Source organism: Echinops telfairi, unplaced genomic scaffold, assembly GCF_000313985.2.
Source record: "Echinops telfairi isolate 266 unplaced genomic scaffold, ASM31398v2 ScPeMD7_21;HRSCAF=78, whole genome shotgun sequence".
NCBI classification, from domain to species: Eukaryota; Metazoa; Chordata; class Mammalia; order Afrosoricida; family Tenrecidae; genus Echinops; species Echinops telfairi.
Window position 1 is genome coordinate 14,021,524 of NW_022103918.1, and position 12,785 is coordinate 14,034,308.

General features: G+C 35.8%; 1 protein-coding gene across 5 annotated transcripts in view; it reads left to right on the forward strand.

Annotated features, from left to right (window-relative positions):
• Positions 1-12,632, forward strand: part of FGFR1OP2 (FGFR1 oncogene partner 2) — a 20,465-nt gene extending 7,833 nt beyond the window's left edge. For 4 of the 5 annotated variants that reach the window (XM_004699988.2, XM_045288391.1, XM_045288392.1 and 1 more), the window contains 4 exons: positions 986-1,128; positions 3,971-4,084; positions 6,601-6,714; positions 11,658-12,632. In XM_004699988.2, coding sequence (XP_004700045.1) covers positions 986-1,128; positions 3,971-4,084; positions 6,601-6,714; positions 11,658-11,795 — 509 coding nt within the window. In that variant the 3' untranslated portion in view covers positions 11,796-12,632. The remainder of the gene's footprint in view (positions 1-985; positions 1,129-3,970; positions 4,085-6,600; positions 6,715-11,657) is intronic. The other variant, XM_045288393.1, reaches the window with a different exon arrangement.
• The last annotated feature ends 153 nt before the right edge of the window (positions 12,633-12,785 follow it).

Consider the following 12,785-nt stretch of genomic DNA (forward strand, 5'->3'; position numbering starts at 1 on the left):
TTTAAGACCCCAGACGCTATACTTTTTGATAGCCGGGCACCATCAGCTTTCTTCGCCACATTTGCTTGTGCACCCATTTGTCTTCAGTGATCCGTTCGACACCTCGTGATCACACAGGTTGATATGTTGTTCCATGTGGGCTTTGTGAGCAGACTCCTTTTTAAACGTTAAATGAAGTTTGCTGTATTTGGAAAGCATCCTGGTGGCGCTGTGGAATAAGCATTGATTCCTAACTACAAGGCAGGCAGTCTAAACCCACCAGCCAGCGCTCCTCGGAATAAAGAGGAGGGCTGTCCTTTCCCTTAAAGCCTAGTCTTAGAAACCCTATGTGCGGCCACTCTGAGTTGGAATCAATTCGATGGCAGTAGGTTTGGCGTATGTTGGCATCAGCCATGTTTGGAATCCTTGGATATTTTGAAAAACAGCCAGCTGTCAAAAGCTGTCGACATTAATACAATTTCTAGTTTATATGCTTGTCATATTTATTGCTCTTTATTTTTCCCTATATACTAGTCATCTTTGAGTCATCCTGTATTCCCATCCTCAGTATCCATTTTCCCTAGTGTTTCCTTTAGTTACCACATAAATCCCCTGGTGTACCCAGCTTGGGTATTCATCTTCTCTTGCCTTGACGTTCCTATTTGTTCTCCCTGATTCCAGTCTCTTTTCTCTCGCCAGCCCATCTTCATCATAAGCATCAGATTGGTTTTCAAAGATACATCTGATCGTTAAGTCTTATGCCTCAGCTCACTGTCATCAAGTCAGTGCTGACTCATAGTAACCCTATAAAACAGGAAAGAATTATCCTGTGAGTTTCCAAGCCACTAACTCTTTACAGGAGTAGAAAGTCCCATATTTCTCTTTCTTACTCCGAGAGCCTCTAAATACCATATTTATAAGTTGCTTTTTAAAAGAAATTAAGTTTAATATGGAAGAAAATATTATTGTGCCTTTAACAAAAGTCTGGTAATGTTATTTGTGGTAGAATTGCGTACATCCCTGGAAGAACATCAGTCTGCTTTGGAACTTATAATGAGCAAGTATCGTGAACAGATGTTTAGATTGCTGATGGCAAGCAAAAAAGATGATCCAGGTATAATAATGAAGCTAAAAGAGCAACACTCCAAGGTAATCTGTTCTATAAATATAACTGGAATGGAAACAAGGTACAATTGATTTAAGTTGTGTTCAGATTTTTAAAAAGTCACAGTTGCCTAGTAATGCCTTTCGAACATGTTGTTGAGTACTTTATCTTTTTAGTTGACCTTCTGCTCTTTTATTCAGTTCTTTTTTGTGACATATCGTTTTCTGTTTGACTCATTCTTCTGTCACTGTTCTCTAGTAGCTTATCATATATATTCAAACATGAACTTTATTTGGAAAATCTGGGTAAGCTTGTTCAATTCAGAATTATTTTTGTAATGTTACCTGTTTTTAAGAGATATATTTTAATTTGTATTTTGTTATCTTGCTGAAATTAAAAATACTGAAAACTTTTCATAAAAATCTGAAAGGAGCTAAATGGTCATTCATTTTTAAGATAGCTTTTCTGAATGAAGCTAATTCATTCAAACTCTAAATGATTCTGTTTATAATGGAAAGGTCATGGAGTTGGGAAGCAGAAAAAGAGCCAGTATATTAAACCTTTGCTCCCTTTGCCTGCATTGACTACTTGTTAACATTGCCTTGAGACCATGCTAAAGTAGTTAAAAATGAGTAGTTTTCCTACTGTTGTTGACCTTAGTGCCATCCCTGTGTTCATTCCCTTTGTATACTGTTAAGTGTTGAACAACACCGGGGTTAAGAACATTGACCGTCTGCATAGTCGAAAATCCTCATACACCTTTTGACACCCCAGAACCTAGCTACTAATAATCTATGGTTCACTGAAAGCTTTATCAGTACACACATAAACAGTCATACGCGTTATATGTTGTATGTATTATATCTTGCACGTACACAAAAGCTACATTTTCAGAATAGTTTAAAAAGGAATTGTGCTAGTGGTGTAGCTGCAGCAATGGCTTTCCAAACTTTCTTTTCATTGTTTTACAATGGTTCATTAGTGGCATTTCATAGAGGTCCCAGGATATTTTTTAAGGTTTACAATATTATAATAAGCGCAATGGGGAATAGTTGAGGGCCATGAGAAATTGCTTTTTACTGTGATGCACAGTTTACTGGTAAACTGCCCAGGTAAATAGGATCAGGTTTATATAGCATTTAGAAAAACAAAACAATTATTTATCAGTGGGCCTGAGCAGTTCACATCGGGTTGTTCAATGGCCGACAACTACATGTCCTTGTGTTTGCCTGTAACTGCTGTGAAAACAGAAAAGACAATCCTCTCATTTATTTTCTTTTACACTAAAATTTAACTGCTGGTGTGAAATAAAAATATTCGGATAGATTTTGATGATTGCTATTATCTGTATTAGCTTGTGTTGAGCTAGTTAGTTATAACTAATAACTAAGAAATTGTCATTGGTTTAAGGTATATTGTTATCTTTCTTGATTATCCAAATATATTCCAGGTTATTTTAAATATTTTCTGTATAGTGGTGCTAGTAGATGCTTTAAATTAATTATTAATTCAATTAGAATTAATAGGTAGTAAATTAAATCGATCTTTAAATAATCTCCCAATATTAAGAAAACTATTAACAATCACATTTTGTGTTCAAGCATTAAAACAATAAGTAAATCTGCATTTCATATTGTATAACTAACACTATTAAACACCCAACCTAAAGGAAATCCTTGGGTGTTTAAGTGGCAAAACTTTTTAAACATAAGATACATCTGTTGTTAATGAGATCATTGTAAAAGCATTTAAGTTTAAATGTATAATTTGTGTTTTTTTAAAAGCATAGAGATGAATTGACATAAAATTATTAAGATAATTATAATATTGATAAATTCCAAAAGAACCTTACAATAAGATCCTAAGGAATAATTTTAAGATATGAAGAGGAAAATATTCTGTTTTTTGAAAAACAACTTTTAGATTAAGGTTCTGCTGCTTGCTGACCCTATCTGATAGCAGCTTGACACTGCAAATGTTTTCTTAAAACACATTACAAGATTTTAACAATCACCGGGACTGTATTATTTATCACCAAAGTTGTGCAGTTTCTAAAGCAGCTGTAAGCCATCTTTTTTCCTTACATAGATTGAACTCTTCATCTAAGTACTGATACTTGCCGTCGGTAAAATGGCTATTGAATTACATGTTATTAATTCTAACCAATACTGATGTTTGTGATTTTGATTTTTCCCAAAAAGGAGACACTTGCCTCAATTAAATAAAACACTTGCACTGGCTTGGTTTTTATGGGTAATAACAGGATAAATGAGTGAATATGTTGCATTACCATGCTTTAGGAGCTCACAGTGTAATGCAAGATATGGTTACAAGTACAGCCTCAAATGTGCTGAATTCTAAAATAGGTGCTACTGAAATGGAGGAAGCAAGATTGCTTCTCATGAGGAGACTAAGAAAATGTCAAAAGAAGAAAAGGCATTTAAATCCAGCCTTTAATTATTGAGGGGTCAATAAGCAGAAGTAGTTGAAAAGAAAGATTGTAGATATTCCAGAATGTGTTTAGGAACCTGTTCAGTGTTCTGATCTGCCTAAACACAAAAGTGATTTTGTAGGGCATGTAGACATTTACAGATAGCAGAATTTTGGAGCATGAGACTGTTTGAAAAACACAGTAATAAGGATTTTTGTCCTCACCTGGAAGTTTTTTAGTACACTTAAAAGTCAAAGTTTGAGAAAAACCCAAAGTCCTGCAATGCTTATTATTTCATATATATATTTTTTGCACCTATTAATTAGATGCCTTTTTGGAAATGTTAAAAAAACAAACATTTCATACAATTGGCTAACACGCATGAACTAACACTCATTCAGTTTTTGGATTACGGATGATGTCCGTATTAACATTATAATGACTCTGTACTACAGATTGACATGGTACATCGTAACCTCTCCGAAGGACTCTTCCTTGATGCATCTCGACACATCCTTGAAGCACCTCAACATGGACTGGAGTGGAGGCACTTGGAAGCAAATCAGAATGTACACAAAATAAAACAGTCAACTTTGGGGGTGTGGGTGGAAGCGGGGATCCATTTTAACAAAGTTCTTTTACATTGATTTTTTTCCCCCCTAGTCAGATGAGGGAATAAACTCAATTCAAAGAATGTTGTGCTTATCAAAACCTAACAAAAAATATTCAGTGTAGAGACTTTAAGTCTATCAACTAGTTCTGTTTATTGTTTTGTAGACAACCTGTAAGATAAATTACAGATTTGAAAGATGGTTCAGCTCAGCTTTTCATTCATTTGCCCTTGTTGCTTACTATGAAGTTTTAGTCATGTCTATAATTTAAACAAATAGTTATCTCTTTCTGTGATATCAAAACTATGTACTTGGCAATAATTTTTTACCAACTTTAAAATTTTTGTTATTTGAACTATTAAATGAAAATTTTCAAGTCAGATGTTTAACAACCTTTAGTTAATACAGGAGGAAAATAAGGCTGGCTGCACCATAAAGCTCATGTCTTGAAAACCCTTCCTGGGTCTGTATGAGTCAAAGTCAGCCTGATGGCAGTGGACTTGAGTTTTGTTACCCCCCCCCCTTTTTTGTTAACTTTAATGAATGAGTTCACAAATAAAATGCCTTTGTTAAGGTGGTTGGTTAAGTATAGTAGTGTTCTTTTTGTGTATCGATCGGGTTTTTTTCCCTTAGTTGAAACAGGTCTTTTAGATAAGAAAGAACTAAACTTGGACAAAGTTAAAAATGAAAGGCATTTCAAGACAGGTCAGGGGGTTTGCTGCTGGCACTTCTTTGCATCAACATCAGTCTTTAGACCTGTGATAATCGTCTAAGAAGGATACTGTCATAAATGAACCATTGACCATTCCATTTAGAAGGGCTTTGGCTTGTTTGGGTTTTCTTTTTCCTCGCTTAAAATGATTTTGCTATCAAAACAAATCTTGTTTTCCTCCATGTTGAAGGCAAAGAAATAGACATCCTGTATAATCTCTTATACTAAATCAGTGCCTTAGATTTAATGGAGAACACTGTTAGTATTAAACAATTTAGTCACTACCCTAATTCAATATGCTACTGCATTAAAAAAAACAAACTTATATATCAGGGTTCTTTTATAGCAGGAAAGATTTTTTTAAAACCATTGAATATTTATTTTGATATAATTCTTGCTATCCAAATCTGCAGTGATGGAGATCATTCAATATCTGTGCTGTCCATGAAGCCAATAGCCACATATAGCTATTGAGATAATATATAGCAATATAGTTAATGGAACTGAGGGCCTGGATTGTTACGTTTTAAAACTTACATTTTATTTGAGTTCAATTTAAACAGCACTACTACTATTGGACAGTGAAGACCAAGTACTTATTGTTCCTTTTCCCGGCATACCAGCACTCGATGGCTTCAGCCTGTGGGCTGGCGTTTTTGTTAACTAAGAAAATTGTAAATGTGTGGTTTGCTAAAGACACTTAGAATTTTCCTCCTCATGTCTTGCATAATTATTAATTTAATGTTATTTTGGGTCCTGTTAAAACCTTTTTTAGAAATAGTAAATATAGCTAAGAGACTTGATGTTTATAACGGGAACTATTGATTTTATATTGATGTTTTGGCCTTAATGTGAGGGAGCTTCAAAAATTTTATGGGAAAATGGAATTAAAAGTTACTGAACTTTTCCCACAAACTTTTAGAGGGCCGTCATATACTATCCCTTGCCAGTAGATAATGATCTGTAAAAGCTATTTATGGAGAAAATATAGTCTCAACTTTCTGTTGATTTTAAACTTTTGTCTTGTCTCTTCACTAGACTGTAAGCTCCTAGGGGATGGATCTTAGCAGACTTAGTTGCCTGGCACAGTGCCTGGCCATTGCAGTGTGCAAAAAAGATTAAGGGAAAGGACTTTGGGAAAACTTTGTGCTGTTTGCATATAGTGATGTAGCTGTCTATTCTGGGATTACATTTAGAATTGTGTATGAAAAGGCCATTTAACATTTTAATACTTAAAAGAATTTTATTCAATTTACACAATATGTATTATGTACCAAATGCTAAATAATAGGCAGATATTAAGATGATACAGTTTTTGCTCTCAAAGAGGATTTTAAGCTTGAAAAATTCTGGATTGGATTCAGATTCATATATAGGCATAGATGATTCAGAAAAGATTTCTAAGTTATGAAGACTTCAGGGAGGAAAGAGACTGTCAACAACAATATATTTAACATGATCTTGACCACTAGTAAATGTAAATGTTGAAAGAAAAGGTTGCTGATCACATGGGATGAAAGGAATGCAAAGCAAGAAAAGTGCTTTTCTTGTTAGTGCACTTAGTTTATTTCAATACCCTTAATTCTAATCCTGTCACAAATCTGAGTTCAAAAGCACATTTAAGTTCAAGTGACTTTCAGGTGAAAACTTTTAAGAGTATTACACTGATTTTAATTGACATACAGATTTTTTTTTTAAGATTAAAAAGTATTTCACTGATTTGAAACTCTCACCCACTCCCATTTTTCTTTTTTTCTTCCAGGAATTACAAGCACATGTTGACCAAATAACTGAAATGGCAGCAGTAATGAGGAAAGCCATTGAAATTGATGAGCATCAGGGTTGCAAAGAACAGGAACGAATATTCCAACTTGAAGTAAGTTTTAAAATGCAAACATAGATGAAAACAATCTATAGCCCCCCCCCCCCCAAAATAGATCCGTTTTACGAAAATACAAATTGGGATAATAGTAATGTTCTTTGACTTCATCTGGGTGCTAGATTATATGGATTTATAATGCAAGACAATTTATTTAGTAATGAAAGAATTTAAGATCAGAATACAGTAGTTACGAATTGTGCTGAAGAAAGTTGGGTTTTTCTACTCCCATAGACTTAGTCTCAAGGACTTTGGGCCTCTACTTAAGGCCTCCCTCAACACAAGAACACTTTATTCTAATAACCTGGCACTCTTTGGTACTCACCTTCCCGACACGATCACTAAAGACAAAATGGGTATGTAAGCAAATGTGTTGAAGAAAGTGGATGGTACCCAGCTATCAAAAGATAGAGCATCTGGGATATTAAAGGCTGGAAGTTAAACAAGAAGCCATCTAGCAAAGAAGCAAAGAAGCCCACATGGAAGAAGCACACCAATGTTTGTGATCATGAGGTACTGACGGGATCAGGTATCAAAAAATCTCAAACAATCATATCGATGTGAAAGAGGAGGTTAGAGTGTAGACCCAAAGGATTACAAGGAAGGGACATTTCAACCAGGGTGTGGTATCGCACCAACGAAACACACATAATTCCTCTAGTTCCTGAATGCTTCCTCCCATGCACCCCATCACCACCACCACGCCATAACCCAGTTCTATCTTACAAATCCAGCTAGACCAGGGGAAGAATAACAGAAATGTGGGAGAAGGGAGACAATGGGCAGTGTAAGATATGAAACAACAACAATAATACATAATTGATTAAGGATGGGAAGAGGAAAAAAGAGGAGCTGATACCAAGGGCTCAAGTAGAAAGAAAATGTTTTGGAAATGTACATATGGCAACATATGTACAAGTGTGCTTAATACAATCGAATGCTGGATTGTCATAAATTTGTAAGAGCCTTCCAAGAAAATGATTAATAGAAAAAAAGAGTTACTTTCTAAGAAACTTACAGAGGCAGTTCCAGCCAGTCCAGTAAGGTCTCTACGAGTAGGCATCAACTCAGTGGCAAGTACACATTGGGTTGCCAACTGCAAGGTCAACAGTTCAAACCCACTAATCTCTTCTCGGGAGGAAGATGAAGCTTTCTAGTCCCATAAAGATTTATAGTCTTGGAAACCCACGGGGACAGTTCTACTCTGTGCTCTGTCGGGTTGCTATGAGTCAGATTTGGCTCAAGGGCAGTGAGTCTGGTTCTGGGTATGGCTTTATCTTGTCAATAGAATATCCTTTTTCAGTTTGGTATACTTATTCATTCACTCCATTAGAGATCACAGTGATAGGGAGGAAAAACATTTTTAATCCAAAATAATCTTTACACCCTTATTTCTCTGGGAAATGTAAAGCCTTTGTCTCACAAAAGGGTAAGTCAAAAAATGTTGCTACAAAATCATAGAAACCTTTCTTAAACAAAAATATCAAAATATGAAGCTATTGTTTCTGGACCTATGCTTCATCTAGGTCTACACACCTCTGCAGGCAGGGTGTCCATCTCTTTAACCCTTCCACAAAGAAATTTGTTGCTCTCCAGTTTACACCACCTCAAAATAGCAGCTTTGGCATCGTTGGGGGACTGAGATCATTTTCCTTTGAACTTGTTCTGTAAGTTTGGGGAACAGGTCAGGACAAACCTTGGTACTTTTGAAGAATAGCACAAGTGCATTGTTATGATGGGGTGCGAGTGAGTGGGTGGGTACATGCTACAACTTTCCTAGGGTTTTTCTCACAGGTGCAGTTTTTATTTTCTAAAATTTCTTCCTAATAAGATACCCATGATTGCCCCATATCCTTTGAGAAAATCTATCAGGAGTCCCCAAAACGGTTCCCTTAACCTTCTTAGCTTACATTTAACTGGTCCAGCATATCCCCTCAGAAGTCACTGCTTTGAGTGGACCTTTTTTTTTTCTGGACTTTTTCTTTTGAAGACACCCTAACAAGACTAAGAGAAGTGTATTCCCGAGAGAACTTGGCTGCAACTATGTACTGATCACAGATATTTTATATGTAGATAATTATTTATTGTGAATTATTGGGGATGGGGTGTTACCATTGGTTTTGTGTTTAAGTTTACTTCTCAACTCCCCACCTAAAACTTACCCTAGCCCTCCTTTGATTTCTCTGTCAAGTGGATGACAAAATCCCTTCACCCAAGGTAATGCCTGTCAACCCCTTCTAGTCTATTGCTTCATCTTTCCTCTCTTGCCCTTCCTGGGTAACTCCCAGTCTGTTCCCTTTGGACTGAAAGTCTGTGTCTTGGGTTTTGTCCATGACAGTGGTCTCATGCAGTATGTACCCTTTTGTGATTGACGCGTTTCACTCAGCATCATGACCGCCAGCCCATCCCTGCCAGTGAGGCGCTTTGTGGTCTCATTGTAGAGGCATGTCTAAACACATTGTGTGTGGCATGAACCTTTGCATGTATGAACTGGACCTCTAGTAGCAATATTTTCTGATGTACCCCCATACGTTCTCTATTTTGAGACCACAGAAACATAAGACCTTAATAATATAAACCAGTGGAATACACTTCAGTGTCTTAAAAACTACATTTTGAAACCATGGTGATGAAATTATTTAGAGGGCCAAACATGATTATGATTTCTTCCTCAGCATCCAGTGTTTCCTCGTTCTTTAAAGTAGGGGTTGGCAAACTTTCTCAGTAAAGTCTAGCCAGTAAATGTTTAGGCTTTGCAAACTATTCCACTTTTGCCAATGCAACACAAAAGCAGCTTTTGTCTAATGATTGAATGGGTGTTACTGTTAAAATAAAACATAAATTACAAAAACATGTCACTAGTAGGACTACTTCATAGTTTGTGACCACTGCTTTCTGCCACTGTAACTTAGAAAACTTATTAGAAAGTAGATTAATTCAGATATAGTTAGGTTAAAATTTAACACCTGTCCAGGAAGGCAAAGGATGCTTGGAAACTGATCGTGGTAGCAATTGTTCAATACTGCTTGTTTTGATTGAGGTATGGAATAATGCATGTTTTAACTCCCAATTAAAAATAAATTTAAAATTTTAACACCTTATCATTTGGTCTCCCTTTGGACCCATTTAAATTTGTTCCAATTTTTAATATTTTGTTTTGTCTATTTTTTTTTCTGTTCTTTGTTTTTCTGTGTATGAAGTCCAGAGTAGGTAGATCTATAGACAGTGATTCTATACACAGACCCATCATGAACTATTTCCTAGGGTTATGGCAGAGGAGGTTGGAGGGAAATGGGGAGCGAATACAAGAAAAAGAGAAAAGCTTCAGATGGACTTTAGGGTCTCTACTTAAGTCCTATCAGTATAAGAATAGTTTGTGCTAATGATGTGGCCATGTATGATACTTTCCCGACACGGTTGCTGAAGACAAATGGGTGCATAATCAGATGTGGTGAGGAAAACTGATGGTGCCTGGCTATTAAAAGATATGGGGGGAAGGGGTTAAGGTAGTCAAAGAAGTGGTCAGTGAAACAACAAAGCCCACATGGAAGAAGCACACGAGCCTGTGTGATCATGAGGTGTCAACAGGGATAGGTATCAGAACTTCAAAAACAAGCACTCAAATTGACATGAAGGAACATGGACAAAGTGGAGCCCCAAAATCCACCTGTAAGATAACTGGACCATCTCTCACCGAAGGGCCACACGGAAGGGATTACATATCCAGGGTGCAGTTTCATGCACTGATAAAACGCATAATCTTCAAGTATTTAATGTTTCCATCCCTTACTATTATGGTCTTAGTTTTACCTCATTAGTCATGTGTTAGACCTGCGTGTGTTCATTTTTATAATTAAGATTGTTCAATGTGTGAAATACAAGATAGATAAGCTCTTCAAAAAGAGTAATGGGAGTAATGATTCCCTGAGGCTACAGGAAAAGAAGGAGGGGACGAGGGGGAGCAGACAGCAATGACTGTATAACTACCTGAGGGGAATGAAGAACAGAATTGTAGATGGACAGTTACATTGGATGGCATAAGATACAGCAAAAAATAATATATAATAAGAGTTCATAGGGGGAGGGGATAAAGAGGAACTGATATCAAAGAGGTCCAGAAGAAAAAATGTTTTGAAAATGATGGTAGCAGCAATTATACGATGGTTGATTAAATTTAATTATGGATTGTTATATCTGTAAATGCTCCCAATAAAATGATTTTTTAAAAGAAACGCTTCTAAAATTGATTGTGGTGATGATTGAACAACTCTTTTTTTAATATGATCAAACCATTGAATTTGTAGCCCCCCCCCAAAAATACATTCAAAAGCTAATAATTACATATTTCTCCCCAAATAACTAAAAATTCTGTATGAACTGGCATTTTGCATTAATTAAAAAAAAAAACAACTTAAGAACATGAGACTAGACAGTGGTGGTAGAGAATTAAGAAAGGTTACTTTTTAGACATTTAAATCTAAGTTTCTTATAATAACTAGAAAAAAATAAAGGCAGACTTGCTTACCAATCTTGCTGACCAGATTTGGTCACTTTGCCCTTGAGTATCACGACCTACTCAGCCTGCTCTGAGATTCCAGTGAGGAAAGCAAACCGCTGATTTACCCTACGCCCTGCTGTCAAGAAAAGTACATAGAGTACTAAGACGGTCTAACCACAGCCTATCTTTTGTTGGCTTGTGTTTATATGTAAACCTGGATGCTAACTGCTTTTTAGTGTGTGGTTGTAGATCAAAACCATGTCAGAGGTTGTCTACTCGTTACAAATATGCTTACCCAATGGTGGAAGATGTTGAACTCAGGGCTTTCTTAAAACATTGTCTAGATTCACTATGAGGAATGGAATTAAAGGATACTGTTATTTTACCATGAACTTGTGTACATTCTTGATGCTACATCCAAGTTTTGTTTGCCTTCTTACAGCAAGAAAACAAAGGCTTGAGAGAAATCCTTCAGATAACTCGGGAGTCATTTTTGAACCTCAGAAAAGATGACACATCGGAAAGTACGTCTTTGTCAGCGCTGGTGACCAATAGTGACCTGAGTCTGAGGAAAAGCTGAAGCGTTCCCAGCATGTGAGCTTTTATCCACATGCGTGTCACTGGGACTGAGAGATGAATGGATTGAGTAACAGAAAAATCAACCTCAGTCAACCAATGTGTGTGTGTATAAATACATATGCACAGTGTGTGTATAAATAATACATGCGCACATCATATGAACAGCATACCGGACAATTACATTTTAAAATGATAAAAAATGCAATTAAAAAGTAGAAAATAAGCCATTTATAATTAGTGAACAGATGGAGGATTCTTGGTGAGTACTGAATATAAAAAGGGCTTCCAGTAGTACTCTTTGCTAGTTCTAGACAATATTTGGGTAATCTTGCATATTTCCAGGCAGCTAGGATTTATAGAATTATTCCACTTTAAAAATACAAATTTAGGGCATGGCTTTGTGAATGGAAAATTCTAAGTATCCTTCCTGTTTGGTTTTAGAATTTACAAATGGCTTTTCAGAGTTTGGTTTACGTGACTGCCAGTCCACTTTCCCATTCTTTTTTTGTCAAGTACAATTGCTTTAGAGGCTTTAAGAATGTTTTATACTCATCATAAAGAGATTTAATTTTAGCTATTTACGCTATTAAAACGTGTCTGTTTTCCATAAGTTGCTTAAATGTATGAAATATCTCAGGAATGAAAGAGAAGGAATACTACTTTCTAAGAAAGAAGATCTTTTAAGAGATATATTTAGTAGGTTAAACTACTCAAGACAGAAAAGTTTTGGTTCTAAGTCAATAGTGAAGATGAGATTCTTTTGTGGTTGATCTTTGATGATATTATGTAGCTTATTTAGCTAACAGAATCAAATTATTAAATGCTTATTCTCAAATTATTAAATGCTTATTCTTAAATACTAACAGTATAAATTATAATTTCAAAAAAACCTAAGATTTTTCTTACCAACCTTTTAGTCAAAAGGAATGAAAATCTGTCTCAGAAGTATATTTTATGTTTTTGCAACATGTCAAATATCCAGTATACAAGT